Raw genomic sequence first — 18,830 nt, 5'->3', positions numbered from 1 at the left:
GCCAATATGCTTTAGTTTCATCCTTCCATTTCCAGATTACCTCTCTGTGATTAACAGAGCTGAGACTGCAGATAGAACTGAACCTACATGTTCAGCTGCATCAGCTCTGCACATCCATTTTGTTCAGTATCTAAAATGTGGATGTTTCTCAAGCTCTGGGAAGCAGACCCATACACTATCACTTCTGAACTTAGTTAAAAACAAAATCACTTTAAATTAACGTTAATGGCTAACATATAAAGCACAATTCAAGAACAGCAATGGATTTTGAATTATGTAGTCTCACTAACTGGATGTACAAACTGACAACATTCAAATTAATAGCTGTAATATCAATTTAAAATACCTCTTAAGAAGCTATCTTGACAAAGCAGCTTCAAAATGCCTTTAAGTCATCTACCCTCAAATGAACTAACAGGAAAAACAAAACAGTAGTGACCACGTTAGATGCATGAGCTCTCAGTGATGTCTGTCTCATGAGGGGGAAATAAAACCAAACAAAAGCAAGGAAAATCTCCAGCCTCCACTAATATCTGATCAAGAAACCATTACTTCTTTCTAAAAGCAGAATTAATAGGTGCTGGGGTATTTACACTGGCTTTACTCAAAAAGTTGATATAAAAGAAAGCCCGAAAGTAAGTGTCTGCAGACGTACTTGTGTGTCTATCCCAAAAGACTTTTCAGACGGATGTTGTCTGACTCCATGTTTATTCAATTTTGTTTATAACACCATTCTCAGGAATAGGGGTCAGGTGGGTTTTGTTCATGTCACACAGACCAATTTTTACACACCCAGCTTCACTGGAATTGTCGGTAGCGGAGGACGGCGCTTACCTGCTGAGCCTGGTACCTCTGCTGTGCCTGCGACAGATACTGTGCCTGGGGCGGCAGATGCTGGGGCTGCTGGTTGTAGTAGGGCTGCTGGCCCTGCTGGCAGTAGCCACTCACACCTTGCTGGCCGTACTGGGGCGGAATCTGTTGGAAGAGCCAAGCAAAGCAAATGCATGAGTTGAGGCAGGAGGACATGAAATCCAGTGGTGTCACATCTGTATGGCAACCCAATTGGAATAGATATCCCTCAGCTACACACCCATCCCAACAGTCCCGCTCTTCTGTTCAGTTAACACAAGCCCTTCAGATCCTCTCGCCCGAGCAGGAGTTGTCAGCCTGAGCACTCTCTATAGTTACTCTTTTCAGGAAGAGCTTCTAAGGAAAATGCTGTGCTTCTGAACATCACGATCCCATAATGCCCAGCCTTAAAATACAAGAGCGGTCATTTTAAATGTTTGCTATCCATGGGCACGCTACTGAAGCAAATCGACACAGGAATCATTCTAATGGCACTGACCCAAAAGTAGAATTGTGGAAAAAAAGGACAACTCTAAAACAGACATGGAAAGAGAAATGCTCTTTAAAAAAAAAAAAAAAAAAATCGGAGCAATAAAGCACTAAATTTTGTGAAATGTTTTGCCCACAACCCTCAGGTTTTCAACAATTGTGTGTTTAAGCCTTACACAAAAAACTTGGGGTTTGGCAGGCTTTTGGTTTTGTCAAGTTCAGTCTCTCTCTCTTCTTTAATAAGATTTTTTTTTTTAATGAAAACAAAACACCAGTGCAACACAAAATTAGCTGTTACAGGGCCTATTAACGGACAAATCAGCACGTGTCATATACTGAGAACCCCCACACACTGAGAATTTCATTTATAAGCAAAAGCAAGTCAACTACAGTGTCACAGGAATTTTCAGCATCAGTTTAGTCTGTAAGCCTTGTATCAATAGACACTGACATTTTCTTGAGATATTCGAAAGAGTACATTTTCAAGAAACTCCTGATATTGTGTATAGATTGCCCAAATTTTAGGTACCCATGCCTTCCCCCAAACACTGGTATTTAGTACCATTTCAGACGAATGACAGATGCAACACAGGCCTTCTCCCTTCTAGAACAGACCTCCTCCTGGTCCTGCACATCCCTGCCCTGAGCAAATGTCTCACATACCGGAGTATATCTGACATCTGAAATGCTTTGATCTCTGAACTGTTCCCACTGAGTTTCTGATACACTGATAAATCTGTTTACTCAATATGTAAACACACACCTGTTCTACCTGAAGTTAACTTACTACATTCATTCAGTAATATTGACTAGGTGATGATAATAATACAAAGTCAAATTTAAACCCTTGTTTTGGTTGTTTTTACTAATACAACTTGATCTGCTCCTGGTACTTCTCCTAGAAACTGCTGGTCCTACTTCTTGCTAACTTGTAAGGTCAGTGCTCCAACCTCGCTTCTTGCACTTGTTCACTTCGCTTGTGCTTCCACTTCCTTCACCATCATTTTGCAAGCAGTAAGATGTTTCTGTGACCAAAACAACCCTTTCTGACAAATGCCCTCTCCCTGCTGATGCATAAATGAGGCCGTTATAATGCAAACGAAAAAGGGTGCGTTGGAATATCATCAAGCAAACAGACAGCTGGAGTCTGGGATCTGACAGAAGACCACATGGTGATTTGCCCGTCAGCTGCAAAGGTCACAGAGCCTGGACTGGTTCCTAGGAAATGCTGAGGAGAAACCTATGTTGTGGTCCATCTGGGTCCCAGTAATGGTAGGAAGGAAAGATATTCTGACAGCAAAATACAGGCTTCCAGAAAGAATAAAAAGATCGTTTGAATGCCTGGTTGACAGGATGGTGACAAAGCAAAAGATCAGATTTATCAGGAAACGGAGTATTTCTAGAATAAAGACTTTATTTAGCAGAATTAATTCTGCTTTTATAATAAAGAATTTATTTATGCAGGAGGGCTGGAGCTCACCTGAACATAGGAGCCTGATTGCTGGTACCTACAGATCAAGAAAGTGATATTTTAAGCTAACAGAGGGGATTAGAAGAACACCTGGTTAAAAAGCATGGCATTTCTATCACAAATGAAGACATGGAGATTCTGCGTCATCAAGTGAAGATGTTGAGAAGAATCCAAGAATGAAAACAGACACACAGACGACTGCAGAGTAAAGAGGGTAGGCAAGAAGAAAATTCAACAATATATTGCCTTGCACACAAAGGGGAGGGAGTAGAATTAAAACTGGAACACTGGAACATCAAGCCTCAAAGAAAAGCATTAGCATTAGTCATATCAGAAATCTGGTAGAAGGGAGGCAATTTGTGAGTTGCTATTTTGCATCATCCTAGGATACAAATACATAGGAAAGACAGCTGACGATGAAGTAACATTACACGGTACATAAGAATTTAAGAACAAATCAAAACTGCACCTCACCAAGCAGCAGAGCTCTGGAGCTTGGTTAGGGCAGGAAGGGCGAGCGCTGGGACCAGCAGGCACGGCCAGACCATGGCAATGCTGCCAGCAGCACAGCGAGCCTGAGCAGCAAGGCACGGCACAAGGTTGTACAGGGGCAGATTTCAACTCCTCCATATAGAGTGAGCAAGCAGACTATGAAGCAGGGATCCGAAGTATCAGAGAACTGACAACAGTTGTTCCACGGAGCTGCTGGGCAGGGAACCTGCACAAGGAGCCACTGCCTTTGGCTCAGTCCTGAGCGGCAGGAATCATCTGCTTCTACATCCTACAGAATCACTACACATAAGTGACCACAACACAGGCAACTTGAGCATCCCTACAGGAACAAAGAAGACCAAGGAATCTACTACTGTTGTGCTTAACTTCAAAAAGTGTAACTACATAAAAGGAGATAGCTTGTTAAAAGCTCTAACAGACAGCTACGAGAAATAAAATCTGACTGGCAGCATCAAAGATGCTTAACAACAATCACATGGAAAGCACAGAACCAATATTCACCACCTATTCAGAAAGAGCAAAGGAACATCAGCATGGCTCATCGCAGATTTCTAGAAGCAAAAAGGCATCTTTCAGTAAGCTGACACCAAGTACAAATGAGGAAAACAGAGAAGACTGTAAACTCTGGCACTTCAAATGTAATGAGGCAGGCCAGAAAGAACTGGAGAAACAGCTAGGAAAGGGAATCAAATGAGTAATATATCATTTCTTCAAACACATCAGGAGCAGGAGGTCTGCCAGAGAATCTCAAGTGCTAAGTGATGCTCACGGTATAAAAGGAGATTCAGAGAAAACAGGGCCATGACATAGAAGCTTAACAATTTTTTTGCACTAGTGTGCACTTCGGAAAAATCTTGGGAGGTTCCCATGCTGGAGTCCTCCTTTGTGAGGGACTCGATGAATGTGTCTGAATCTGGTGAGACTATTCATGGAACAAACTGACAAATGAATGGTAAGAAATGCTAAAAGACCATACAGTATCACCCCAAAGGTCTGAGCAAATCCAAGAACGAAACAGCTGAATTACTAATGACAGAACACAGCCTCTAACCTGGAGCTGCCTTGATGCGTAAGAATTTGAGTACGGCTTTATAAAAATAAAAAGCAGAGATTTGAGTAATTTAAGACTGTAAAGGACTGATGATTGTTGTGGATAAATCAGGGCAGACAAGAACGAAGATCAGAATTGGGAAATATTAACACAGCTTTTCTAAAGGAAAATCCCTCTCTTTAGACTTCTTGAACTTTCTAGGGAGGGTCAAACAGAAAGGTTCAGAGAAATGCAATGAGAATTATCGAAGGTGTGGAACAGTTTCCATACAAAGAAACTATAACCCTTTAAGTATGGAAAAGATGCCAGGAAGTAGTAATACGATAGAAAGCTACAAAACCATTTTGTCCAATGCAACAATTAGGAGGCATTAAATGGTAAAAGCTAGTAGAAGAAAACTTTGAAACAAGAGAGACATGAGTACTCTAGTCACAAAGGTAGCAGATGTTTGAAAATTCCTGACAAATTATATTTTGAAAGCTGAAAGCTTATGTGGGCTCAAGTAAAGACTGGAGAAGTTCACAAAAGATACATCCTCTGAGGGTTACCCAATAAATAGAGCCACATCTGGCCCAGGAAGCCCCTGAACTGAAAACAGCTGGAGGCTCAGAGAGTATTGGGGGAAGTACCACACACTTGCTTTGCTCTGGCTCTTCTCTAGGTGTCCAATTAAAGCCTTGGCTGGAGAAGATAGAGGGCTCCATGAATCCTTGATCTGGCCTGATACGGCTGTGCCTCTGTTCTAACCCCCTCTTTGCAGTATGTGTTTGTGTCCTGTGAGACAGCACTGAAAATTTAGTGTGCGAGGTGCTAAGTAACACATGTAAGCAACGTGAAGAGGCAATAACACCTTGACTGTCAGAAGCTGGGAGACTGCTTCAATTTTGTGAAGGTTTTCCCTAGCAATCTGCTTCCAGACACTGGTGTAAAAACAAGGTACCGGGCTCTTCATCTGACCTTATGTATCAGTCACTACTTTCCTCCATATTCTCCCAAACAAAACAAACAAACAAAATCAACAAAACCACAACAATAATCCTGATGCTACATGTACTTTCAGATGCTATACCTTTCAGTGCAGAGACCCATAATCACTGCCTTAGCCAAACACTCAGTGTAATTTCTGTGGCTATTTAAATAAATAACAAACAACAACATGCAGATTAATCCTCCTGCTTTACTGATGGGGATCACAAGATACCGCTTATGGACAAATGTTTATTAAACAGCATATAAAAAAGCTTAATTAAAACCTCCCCAGAACAAAACAAATCTGAAGCCAATTACTTACAATGCTTGAAGTGAATGACCTGAGCATCCTCTTTTTTCATAAGGTAAAACCCTCCCTCCCTTTCTCCCTTACACCCACATTCTTTGCGGCTACACAATGCAGGAGATGTGAATTTGGGAAACTTCAGCATGCCTGTGGTAACACACATTCTTGGGACAGTTCAAGAGAGAAGAGAACAAAGTTTGAATCTATCTCTAAGCAAGCACAGAAACTGCAATAACTACTTTGCCTCCTGACTTGCACAATACAAACAGCATTATTTTGGGAGAAGTATGATGGATCATCAGTGATGAGACCACTCTGACCGCTAACAAAGGCTGGGTGAGAATAAAAGAGGAACAAAACTGGCAGCTATAATGAAAAGGTGGGGGAAATCCAATTAAACCTATAACTTAGCCCATTATCTTTAATTCTTGCTTGAACAAGGGGTCTTGTGGCAGACATTCTTTGCCCAGGTAATACCTTGATAGTAATGGAAGTTTTAAGCAATTTTTGCACGCATAATCCATAGCTAGTGTCAAAGGAGAAGGATCGTTAGACAGCATTACAGTTATATAATATTTTTTAAAATTAAAATGCAACAGAATTAGCATGTTAGCATAGGTACACTAAAAATACCAGCAATAGGCAGCTACTGCACTTTTAAACCATCCTAATGGCTAGATCTGGTCAATAATGGAAGAAACTTTACATGCCCCCTGTCACAAAAAGCCCTGCCAAGTCACTTGGGACCCACCTGAACATGCCAGTCACCATGACATGCTCACTACATGGAGCAGAGTCCTAGCAACATTGGTCATTGCTTCTCCCTGCAATCTACTCCATGCCCCAAAAGTAGGGCAGGCAGGGAAACAGAGCTCAACACTGTGATACAAGTACCACCTCCAGAAATGTAACCATCAGTAACAATCCACTTCCCTAGCAACTATAACACTGTAATTACATGGAAATTGGAATACAAAATGTAGAGTGAGATTCCCAGGAAAGGAAGAAAATACAAACAAATAAAGAAAACAAAACACCACCAAACCCAACACAACACAAACAAAAAAAACCCCACCCCAACAGCACCACCTGGTACTTCACACCTGGAGTAAAACAGCACATTCTTGCAGTCAACAAGACATAGACCAGGGGTGTCAAACTCATTTTCACTGGGGGCTGCCATACTGTATACATTTATAACTACTCTTACATTTATATATATACAGCATACATTTATAACTACTCCTACATTTATACAGTACTAAAATTACATTCAACCCTTTGAAAGCAACCGCGAGGCTGATGTGGCCCCCCAGTGAAAATGAGTCTGACACCCCTGACTTAGCAAAATTTAATTATAATTATTTTAATTTTACAGTGGTCACTTCAGTAATAACTATAAAGAAAGCTGTCATACAGCTCCCAAACCTTCAAGTAAAACTCTTGTGATTTTCTAAAACATCTACTCCTTACTTCTTAGATTTCCAAAGCCAGACTTCTTCCAAACATAAGTATTTTCCCCCAAAAAATTCAACCATGCATTTCTCCATACTTTTGAATGGAAAATTATAAGGGAAAAGTAACCCTCTGACTTGGACATATTTAAAAAAAAAAAAAAAAAAAAAGATTGGTTCATATCTAGAACGTTCAAGTTCACATTTAGCTGGATTACAGAAAGAATATATAACATGCTTATACAGCATAGGGAAATCCTTTGGCACACATTCAGCAGCAGTAAAGATTCTATTGCAGATGGTGCAGTATGGTCTCCTTTCTCAAATTCACCATGTCCAACCCCAATGTGCTTGTGCACCCACAGTCTTAATGAAGGGTACACGTCCTTCTCAATGAACAACAGAAAAAGAAAATCTAAGCAGAAACCAAGTAAAAAGCTGGGTACTAACATCAAGGCTATTAATCAGAGGTAAATCAGAAATCCTGATGCTAAGGCATTATATTAATACATTCTATAACTTCTTATCACTTATCTTTGACCTTTTGACAGTGTATGGGTCACAACGTTCACCTGTGTTACTGTCTTTGCTAGACTGCTTGCCTTTACACTCAAGTGTGAACTTTAAAATCCTATTAAGAGCCTCTAAAATATTAACACTGCGCCTGATACTGGTCAACCCTGTGACCCAGAGCAAGGAAACGAAAGGATAAAAAGCATGTTTCTGTGTCACAGCACAATAATCCCCATTCCAGAACGTGCAAGGTAGTGGATTTTGCAGAGCCATTAAATGTGTGTCTACGCTGAGGACTGCAGTGCAGTACACAGATCTGCAAACTAGCTCGGATGTTGGAAGGAGCCCACACCAAAAGCCGTGCTGGGCTCATCTGCCGAGCTCCACGGAAGGGTGAACTAGGTCAGAGTGAGATGCACGCTCTCGTAGACAGACTGCTTCTTGTACACATGCCAGTGCACTTAAAAAGGTATCTCGAGTGTCTTTGCAACATACTGCAGTCTGCAATGCAGTCATACCCGGTGCTCCTGGTAACATGCAGGACAGAAAGGACAGGACTTTGGGCACAAGCCCGTAGTCCCCTTTTCCTCAAAAAGTGCACAGCAGTCATCAGTGCAATGTATATGGCATCAAATATATACCTGTCACGAGGTGCTCTCTATATACTGCCTTTTACTGTAGCTTAAAACAAAAGCAACATGAACCAACCCATTATTACTACATGCAATTTTTCTCTCTTTAAAAAAAGAGAAACTATAAAAAATAGAATGTAAAAAACCAGTAAGATTACACGATTAAAAAACTCTCCAGTCAGAAAATATAGATGTTAAGGTTCCAAAAGCAACATTAACTGAGTCATGTTGCACATATATAGCACCTTCTCTTTCTGATTTATGTTGTCAAAGGCATTTCATAAAATATCGCAGATGTGAAATGTAGCTCAGTTAATGTGGCTGCTAGAATCTTATCATTTATGTTTTCTGACTTCTTAGCTCTGCAACCTTCACATCTTATTAACATAGTTTTTTGCATAGACTGTAGTATGGAATAGTACTTATGTTTTATGTATTGACATATTTTTGATGTACTGAGATTTTGAATAAGTTTGCTATTCTTCATGATGAGAGCCAAATAAATAAAGACTACTACCACAAAATAGTCAGTCATTTATAAGGAAAAGCAATATCTCTCCTTCCAAAAAAGAACACTTTGATTCCCTTGTCAGAAATTGATGAAAACTACCTCTGCTGTAAATGCTAAATCTATGACAATATCGCAACCACCTCCAACTCCCACCTTCCCCTAAAAACAGCAAACAAACAAAATAAAAAATTTGCATGTTTTAGATGAGCTAAAATTAGTTTCAAGGGAGAGGTAAACAGCTGAGACTAGAAACAATAGGAAGAAATTTTTCCTACACAAGAGCCTGATAGTGTTGATTTGTACACTGTGTTACGGTTTGAACTAATGCAACATTTGGTCCTTCCTGCAAATTAAAGAATGAAAATATGATAATCTCCAGTAAGAGATTTTCATATTGTTATATCCATGCACTCAGACCAACATCATAGAGATGACTGAGAATCTGCAACAGAATTATTTTCGGAAGAGCTATTTTGATATATCAAATTAAAAATAGAGAGAAATCACAGTGCCTGTATATAAAGACACACTTAAATGATGAGTCAGATAAGGTATCTATTCTTATACTCTGCCTTCCTTTCCTTTTTTAAAGTGATCAAAACAATTATAAGGGATCATGTAATCTGCTTAATTATTTGATTTCCATTTTACAAACCAAGGTAAGAAACAGCAGACCAGAATTGCCACAACCAACGGAAGCTTCACCTGATCCCTATGGTGTCTCCAATGGCTGGCGCTTCAGTAAAATGCACACAGGACACCTTACCCCCCACTGCACTAACAGCATGAACCCCACCTGTGAAATGCCAGCCATCAGTTAAAGAAAAAAAAATGTGAAAGCCTGTATTTAACCTGATTTTTAATCATAACAAATCATTTATCACAGAGCACTTCCTGTGTGTCTATGAATGGACTGCACAACAGTCCTTGGTCCCCAAATCCTGTATTTGTCAGTTTTTCTCCAGGAAATTGGTGACAGCTTTGACCACTATTTCTGAAATGGTGGTTAAAATAAAATACGATGAAGAAAATACACACATATAAACATTTTTTCTTCAGACACATTTTGCAGTGCCATTCAAACCTTCCAAAGCAAGGGACACAAATGAAAGGTATAGGTTGAGTCTGAATAGCAGGTAATCTAACCACATGAGTAATCCTCCATTTTTATGCATTTATGCACAGAGAGGCTGCCAACACTTAACTACCGGAGACAGAAAAATCCCTCTGTAAAATAGCTTTCACTCTACATTTCTTCTGGCACACCATCTTGGTGGCTGCAAGAAATGCAAACTTCATTATTTAACTGCAGTAGTGAGAAAAGGCAGAATACACACATACCCTGTTTACCATTGCTTCACCAAAATCTTATACAACTTTAAGCTTTCCTTCTCTCTTCTGGTCTCTTTCAAGAGAGAAGGGTGCTTTTTAATTCATTCATGTGCTCCTCCAAAGGTACCAATCTTGATTGTCTTTACCATTCCTAAGTTTGATGTGAAAGCTGTATCATCTGAGACCATTCAGAACCCTTCACTGTACCTCTTAAAAATGGCAAGAGAAGAATATAAAATATCTTCTACAATGTACTCTCGAGCAAGCCATGCCCTTCTCCTCCTCCCACCCAAATCTCCTCAGTTCCACCAGACTATTGGGTTCATAGCCCTTCACGGTGCTCACACTCTCACCCCGACAGCTGCTTCTCTTCTTCCTTCTTCGCTCCTTTTCTTCTCTTGTCTTCACCTGGGGAGTAACAACCCTGTGCATCAACATACAGTAGAGGCCACCCAGCTGGAAAGCAGCTTGGCAGAAAAGGACCATGGGATCCTGGTGGACACCAAATTGCGCACGAGCCAGCCGCATGCCCTTCCCACAAAGGGGGCTAATGGTATCCTGGGCTGCATTAGACAATGTGTTGCCAGCAGGTCAAGGGAGGTTCTTGGGCTCAGCACTGGTGAAGCCAGCCCATAGCACTGTGTCCAGTTCTGAGCTTCCCAGTACTAGAGAGACATGCACATAGTAGAGTGAGTCTAATGAAAGGCCACAAAAATTATTTAATGGGCTAGTGCACCTCACATATGAGGAAAGGCTGAGAGAGCTGGGACTGTTCAGCGTGAAGAAGAGAAGGCTCAGGGGATCCTGTCAATGCATTTAAATACCTGAAGGGAGGGTACACAGAGGATGGAGCCAGGATCCTTTCAGTGGCGTCCACTGACAGGAGCAAAGACAATAAACACAAACTGAAACACACTAGGTTCCCTCAGACCATCAGAAAAATACTTTTGCACTGTGAGGGTGACTGAGCACTGGGACAGGTTGCCCAAAGAGGCTGTGGAGTTTCCATCCTTGGAGATATACAAAAACTGCTTGAACATGGTCCTGGACAACCAGCTCTCCGTGGTCCTGCTTGAGCAGGGGCTAAACATACTTCAGTTTAGTGTCTCGGTACAAAGTTAACAGCCAAGGGGCACACCCAGTTTCTGGTGTTGAACAGAGACGCCCTCTGGTTTTGGCCCAGAACACGTTTAATGAGATCGCTGCTTTGAGTCAGCCCCCCAGCTCCGTCCCCTGGCACAGCAGAGCAGTTGGTTGCTGTTACACAGCAAGTCACCCTCCAGTTCCAGTCCTTCGCTTTTCTGAGAGATATCACACTTTTTATAATGAAAAAACTCTCCCTGCACATACAGGAGGAGAACAGATTTACAGCTCTTTGTGTTCTCATTATGGATTTCAATCCCCAAATAGTATCCACAACATAAGAGGTCAACACACAAAAGAAAAAGGCATGACCTCCCACAGCTATCATTTAGGTTCAGCAATTTCTGTGACAAATGTAGTCATTTGAACAGTCCAAATTCTGCTAGTTCCTTCTACTACAGCAGGATCAAAATCATACTTTTCGTCTGAACACTAAAAATTCCCCTCAGCATGGAATCGTGAGGCAAACAGAACAACTGGCTGAACCAAGTGGATAAGAAAATTTGATTACATCTATACCAGCCTGGCATAATGCTATGCTGCAACATATTAACTGCCTAAAACCAGGATCCCATTCCTGTGGTACAGCCCCTCAACAACAGCAATCCTACAGACATAGGCAAATACTCTGGAGTACTTATGCTTGCTTAAAATAAAAAAAAAAAATTCAACTCCCTGCTTTTTTTGAAGAGTTTGAACAGTGTCAGCAATTAAAAAAAAAAAAACAGAGAGAGGAAGATGTTTATCTTTTCTGTGCTGGCTTTTCCATCCCTTTCTCTATTGAGAACAGATAAAAAGACAAGTCAACCTCTTAAGTAAGAGCACTTACATAATGGTCTGAACACTATCTTACAAACTATAATACATCTATAACTTCAAATACGGCTGCAAGTATTTTATAAGAAAAGTTTCAAACCCCTCCTTGTAGTCAGAGAGTTTAGATCCCTGAATTACTCCATTCCTATTATTTAATTTGACCTATTACTTAGCACTGGAAAACATCAAAAGAACCTTGACAGAAACATCAAAGACATCGATCTTACAAATTCATGGCTGAAACCATATAGCCCATCATCATTTCTTAAATAATTACAATTTTATTAGACTCACAATAAGATGATTATTGTAAATTATTCCTCATATCAGTCACAAGTAAGCCTTGGAAACATCTGCTAAATGTAGTATCTGAATACAGATAATCCAGTTCACATAACATTATCCTCAAAATGGAACAGAAAAACAAACAAGAACCTTTATAGTCGTAACATCACTTATTAAAAATGACCTGTTTTGATTAATTCAAAAATAGCCCCCTTAAAAACTTACAAAAAAACAACCATCAAGCTCATTCATTCTGCCAATCTACAAGAATTCTTTTTTTCCTTAATTAATATTGCAACTTAATTTAATTGTGCTTCACCAGTTTATCTTTATAATACCTACTATTCTTTCAAAGCATCCAAGCATCTCTGGTATATCCATGCAGGCTCCTTTCCTTTCTTGAAAGCTTGAACTTCCCTTCCCCCTCAAGTCTGGGCGTTTTGGGCTATTATCTGAACACTTATTTTGCCTAAGCATTCACAAAACAAATTCTTCCGCTCACAATAAAATACTTATTTCTCATTTATGGGCAGACTGAAGTAATATCTATCTGTACACAAAATTAACACACAAGTGTATAATTGTAGTTTTATGCTCAAGTGCCCCAATTATGCACTTTAAGACACTTTAAAGGATCCATCAGGAACATTCAATACCTCCAAAACTGTAAAGTCTAGAGGGAAGTCTTTTGACAAAACAGCTGCATTACAGGGATATCTTTCTGGGTTTTGTTTTTGTGCGGTTTTGGGGGGTTTTGGTTGGTTGGTTGGTTTTTTGTTTTAAACCAACTTTATCTTTTTTACTCCAAGACACCCAGACTGTAAAGAACAGAAGGAGCTGCCTGGTGCAGCACATTTTGCCAAAACTAACACAGGAGCCAGAAACTGAGTTTGTGTCCCAGGTAGACTTTGTCTTCGAGCACGAAGCACAAAAGGGGCCCAGACTTCAGGTTGCTCAGGAAGGTGCTGAAGGATGTGTGCACACAGGTGAGGACCCCACACCTTCCTCATCCCCCTCCCAAGGTAACGGCAGCTCCCCACACGCCTTCTTTGAATATTCAGTCCTCTGCTTTCTCACCTCTCCCTACAAAATACTGTCAAGAAGCTGCCACTACACATGCGGTGAAGATGGGAAATCTAAGTTAAACCATCTGACTTTGCACTGAAGTATATTGCAAATGCTAATGTGATGTATTATGCTTTCTCACCCAGGCTGGTGAAAAACATGCAGATTCCTGCATTGTTTAGTTTATTAGAACAATTTAGGGTGTTGTTGTTGGGGTTGTGTTGTGTTGTGTTTTGTTTCCCCCCCAAAAAAACTCCAGTGGACAAAAGAAGATAAGGAGATTATTTTTATTGTTTCCTATGACAATCACACATGAAGTTCTTAAAAAATAAGAAGTGGGTGAACTAGGAATGGCAAAAATTTTACACATAACAAGAAAGTAGACAGTTCACTGCATTAAAAAGCAACATAAAAAGAAAAGGGCTTCAGCCTGAATCAAAGATGGTTAAATAGTGAGGCCATGTTAGCAAAGATTTTCCTCAATAAAATCAAGAAAACAGAACTGGTAACTTACAGTGAGAAAATGCAATGCTCTATGCAACTCTCAGGGGATTTAGCATCAGGTATATGTAGTCACTTGCTGTTGACCATCAACAAGGAGATGAGAAGAGCCTATCTAGGGGTCACAGTACTCCAGGAGAAATCACAAGCACCAGGCACAGGGAGTCAAAATAGCAGTTGCTGTTGCAGTTCTCCAGAGAGGCCAAGAAAGAGCTAAGCTCTTCCAAAGGTGATGGAAAAAGCACATGTTTTCTGAAGGGAGCCGTTCAAAGCTGTTCTACAGGAAACGCTCCATGCAAAAATGCACCTGAGCTCCTCATCTGCTCCGCTGAGTGGTTCCTGCCCCACAACTGCCCAGCAGCAACCTCCACAGGCTGAAGGGGCTGGGGAACAAACGGGTCTCCTGACAGCAGGCACCACAAAAAGGAGGATTGCCTCTTCTGGAAAGAAAGGACACTGAGGGGGCTGTTCAGCTTTTGTATAATGCTCCAGAGGCTAGAGCACCACGATGGCTGACCTACAGCTCCAAGCCAATGCATCTGCTGCTCCACAAGTCCCACTGGCTTCTCTCTTCACCCACCCTGTCAGTCCTCCATAGCTGGTCCGATCCTCTACCAAGCCATTCCACCAGACTAAACCAGCAGATTAAGGGACAGCCTTCTGGTGGTTTAGCGCACAGAGACAACTCAACATGGTCAGATGAACCAAACCAGAGGTGATGCAAGAGAAGTGGCACTGCAGCTACCACTGGGGTTGGCTTTGGCTACAGCTGGAACTGCAGAGTATTTGCTTTTGGGTTATCTGGGCTCTCCTCATCCTATGCATCCAAATCCACAATTCTCTCTTTCCAAAAAAGCACCTCATATGCAAAGCAACAGCTTCCAGTTCTCCACAGAAGAGAACATGCAGAGACATCTAAGATACAAGCGCCACGAGAAAGCTGCAGCCCAAAGTAAAGCTACAAAAAGTAGCCTCTCTCCTTGTCTTTCAGGGAGGACACTGGCTTTTAAGGGCTCCTCAAACTCAGATGCTTAAATTCTGCCATAAAATTTAACCCACTTTAAGTGGGAAAGCAGTCATTCCAGCTCTTGCCCAGAAAGACACCTAAAGGGAAAGTAGTGATGCAGGGAGGGGACACACACACAATTCTCTCTCCCTTCTTTCCTTGCAGGGAGCAGAAACCAATAACTAATACATTTCAGGGACATTATTTGCATGAAAATGCAAGTGGACAATGCCCATTTAGATTAGTTCTTGAATATTATTAGGTCAGTGATCACTTTTCTATGTTGGTAGTTAGATATTTAAGCCTCCCATTTGGTTTGGCAAATCTTTCTCCAAGTACCAGTTCTACTTTACCAGCTACAGCATTGTTCAGGCGTGAACTTCTAAGATTAAACTAAGCTGCTGATTTTGCAGTTGCATAGCTACTTAAAATATTTCAAACAACAGGTCAATATTTCTCAGCAGCTGTATATACCGTCCATAGCACAGACTTCATATGTCCTGACAGACAATGGGCAAGTTACATTTTAATTTTAAAAGCAGATATTTTCACCACTTAGTCGGGTCTGAAGTATATAAATCTGATTTTCTGGAGAGTACAAAACTAGGGAGAAAAGCTTAGGAAGCAGCACTGTCTGCTTTGGAGGGAGTACTTACCCATCTGCCCTTCTGGCCAGAGGTTTAATAGATTTCTATTTTTATAGAGGACATAAGGGGAGGGGGTGGTTCCATCAGTTTCCTACAGAAACCCAGCTGCCAAACTGGATGTGCCAAAGGGGAATTTTAGGGAATTTTAAAGAGATAACCTCTGCTGAGACTGCAATGTCAGCTTTGTAACCTCATGACTGGAACATGTGCAGTGAATGCTGGATTGAAAAAGCTGTGCTATGGGAGTTAGAAGAAAGAAAAGGAGAAAACACAAACAGCACGAACTGGGATTATTACTCTGTGATGACAAGGGGACTGGAGCTCAAAACACTGTTAGTTCACTATGAAAAAAATACATCTATAGAGTAAGCTCACTTTGATTTGAGTATTTATTGATAACCTATGCACACTTCCATCCTCTCAGACCTAATACAATCCCCGCATTTTATGCTGATGCTGTTGTTCCATTTAGCAGTTCAGTTGCAGCATATTTTAAACAACACACGGTGCTGAAGTGACCTCTGCTTTAAATATTCAGCACAGAAATTGGGGGGGTGGAAAGGGTGGGGGGCGTCGAGTGGGGAAGATGAAAAGAAGAGAATAGGAGCACTGCCAATTAAAAGCAAACACCAATTTAAAAACCAACCCCCCCCAACATTAAATAATTCGTGCTTTTTCAGTCTAGTCCTTCAGCTTCTACTCAGCTTTTCTTTCATGTCCAGAGGTAAAAATAAATGAGGTCCCCTCAGTTTATCAAGACTCTTCACAGAAAATAGGTAAAATAAAGAACTATGGCATGTGCTACTATTTACTTGCCAAGATCACAATGTTTCAAGAAATGTAGTAATCTAAGAAAGCTGCAAAACATTTGTGAATCAAAACGAAGATCAACATTCAAAACAGTAATGATAGCCAAACAACTCACACAAATATAGTTGCCACAAATACCTTCAAAGGTCTATAAAAAAGTATTACCGAGGAAGGAAATAGCATTGACAGCCTTATTCAGGAATTTAAAAGGTGAAATTGGCAACTCACACTTCAACGAGTACATTTCTATATGAAATTACCGTAACAGAAATCTTTTTTGGGTAAGATCCCATTAACAAAACACTTCTAACGTCCACCTGTTTTCTTCCTCTCATCACACACAGCAGTGTGCTTGCAAAACCTACCCCTTTTACTACATTTAAAATAGATAGAAAAAGATGATGTCATCACATTGCACCCAGAAGAGAAGCAGTAATAAATACCCTTTTGCAGTGAAAGCAGGAATGCTTTATGATAAAATATAACAGCTCTCTAAAAAGAAAGATTTCAAAGTAACATGAATGTTAGAAAGGTAAAATAAATTAATAGACTATGTTGTTTAAAGCCATCTACAAATCTTCATAATCCAATTCTCTCAACAGCTCCGATATGTGATGAATGTCATTAAATTACCAATCTAAGAGAAAAAGCTGTCTTCAAACTTGAAGATATATATTCTGTTTAGCTTGGAAATTTGGGAGTGTTTAAAAATATTTTTTTTAACATTTTGGGTTAGTGGTATTTGGGGGTGGGGGAGGGGTGTTGGATTTTTCTGAAGGAAGCTGTCAACTGAGGACCCTTACAAATCAGCTAATTTTAGAACCCCACATCACCATGCACACAAGACACAACACTAGATCCTGTCTTCACCTAAAGGCTCGTTTGCTTCACCAATGTTTGCTCTTCTTCCCGGGAAGCACTTCACTGAGGACCTGCGCCCTTGAGCAAAGAGCAGCTGATTCAATGCAGCATATCTGAATGTCTCTCCAGAAGAAAAGGCATGTAATCAAATAATTAGCATCCAACATAACCATTCTGTGCATCAGAAGAAAAAAAAAAACAACCTAGACAAGCACTTATTTAAAAGCATTGCCTCTTCTACTCTGTTGCCTGTATCTGCTCATCTTCCAAGTCAAAAAGAAAACAACTTGTTACATTGCGAGTGGTTCTTCCAGTGCCTTGCAGTAAGAAAAGCTTTGCAAAGCCGGAAGATTTTTGCTCTATTAAAAAAAAAAAAAAATCTTTCTATGATGTATTGTAAATCTTTACCTCCCTCAATTGGGAGGTAGGTTTTTATGCCTTTCAAAATTTATTATGTCTGCTTGACTGTGCTTTCCTAAAGATACCCTTCAGCTTCTGTTCCAACTAGCAAGTGAAAACTCTCTCAAGTGCAGTAATATAAAAGGACTAGGAAAGAAATTCAGCACATGAACAGGGCAGAAACACAATGTAGAGCAGTGCACATTACAGCTGGCTTCATGAAATACATGAATTCAAAGTACTTGCTATATAGGTCTTATAATTTATTAAAGTTTATATTCTAAATAAAACCAGGAAGCCAGTCCCAGTTGAAATGCATACATTTCCAAAGATGCCCTACAAACTCAGCAAAACCTTCAACCTTTTCTATACATCTTTCCCACCCACATCTTTATTTATTTCCATTGCATGTTATTCAGGTTCCAACTCTACAAACTGCTACACATTCTTAAATTTTAATCATGTGAGTAGAGCCACTGAGCTTAACTGGACCAACACTACCAGCGTTAACTAGTGATGCACACATGAATGTATGAGCTGAGGGATTTATACTGCGATAGTCTTGGGGCAAGGAATATGGATTTGTCTGCATTTCATAAAGAAGCCCATAATTTTGCTGGCAAACAGGAAATAAAGATTTCAATTTTAAAATTTTCATAAATCATTATGTAAAAGATAAACCCACTGTTACACTATTACCTACAAGCCCAGAAAAAACTCTGTGTCAGACTGAAAGGATCTCTACAATCTGTTTGCCTAGTGACAACAGTCAGGAAAGGTACGATACGAGCTATGGTACAAGCACTTTATGACTAATTGGAAGACTAATCAGCGCCCAATTTTTCCTGCTGGCCCTTTTCAGGTATCTTTTTCTACTTTTGTCAAAAGCAAAGGAGTTCCAATAAAATAAGAGCAGACTATACTACTTCTATTTAAAAAAAAACCAAAACAACACCACCACCACACCAACAACAAACCCAAACCACCACACCAAACACATGCAAAACCAAAACCAGTTTGAACTACACTAACTGTTCCTTCATTACATTTTTCCTACTGTTTATTCAGTTAATAAAAAAGGGTAAAATTACATACAGAGGCACTATAAAATTCACTATCAGAACAACAAACAATAATCAACCTGGGAATGAATTTTCCTCTGATATTTCAGTAAATATATTGCAATAGACACTCAACACTATTTCT

General features: G+C 40.2%; 1 protein-coding gene across 7 annotated transcripts in view; it reads right to left on the bottom strand.

Moving 5' to 3' along the window:
- Positions 1–18,830, bottom strand: part of ARID1B (AT-rich interaction domain 1B) — a 330,843-nt gene that overhangs the window by 244,312 nt on the left and 67,701 nt on the right. For all 7 annotated transcript variants that reach the window (XM_082048491.1, XM_082048493.1, XM_082048495.1 and 4 more), the window contains exon 3: positions 835–975. In XM_082048491.1, coding sequence (XP_081904617.1) covers positions 835–975 — 141 coding nt within the window. The remainder of the gene's footprint in view (positions 1–834; positions 976–18,830) is intronic.

The sequence above is a fragment of the Streptopelia decaocto genome (genome assembly GCF_964273445.1).
Source record: "Streptopelia decaocto genome assembly, chromosome: 3".
In the NCBI taxonomy this organism is placed as follows: Eukaryota; Metazoa; Chordata; class Aves; order Columbiformes; family Columbidae; genus Streptopelia; species Streptopelia decaocto.
Note: the sequence above shows the minus strand (reverse complement) of the source record. Positions and strands in the feature narration are given on the sequence as shown.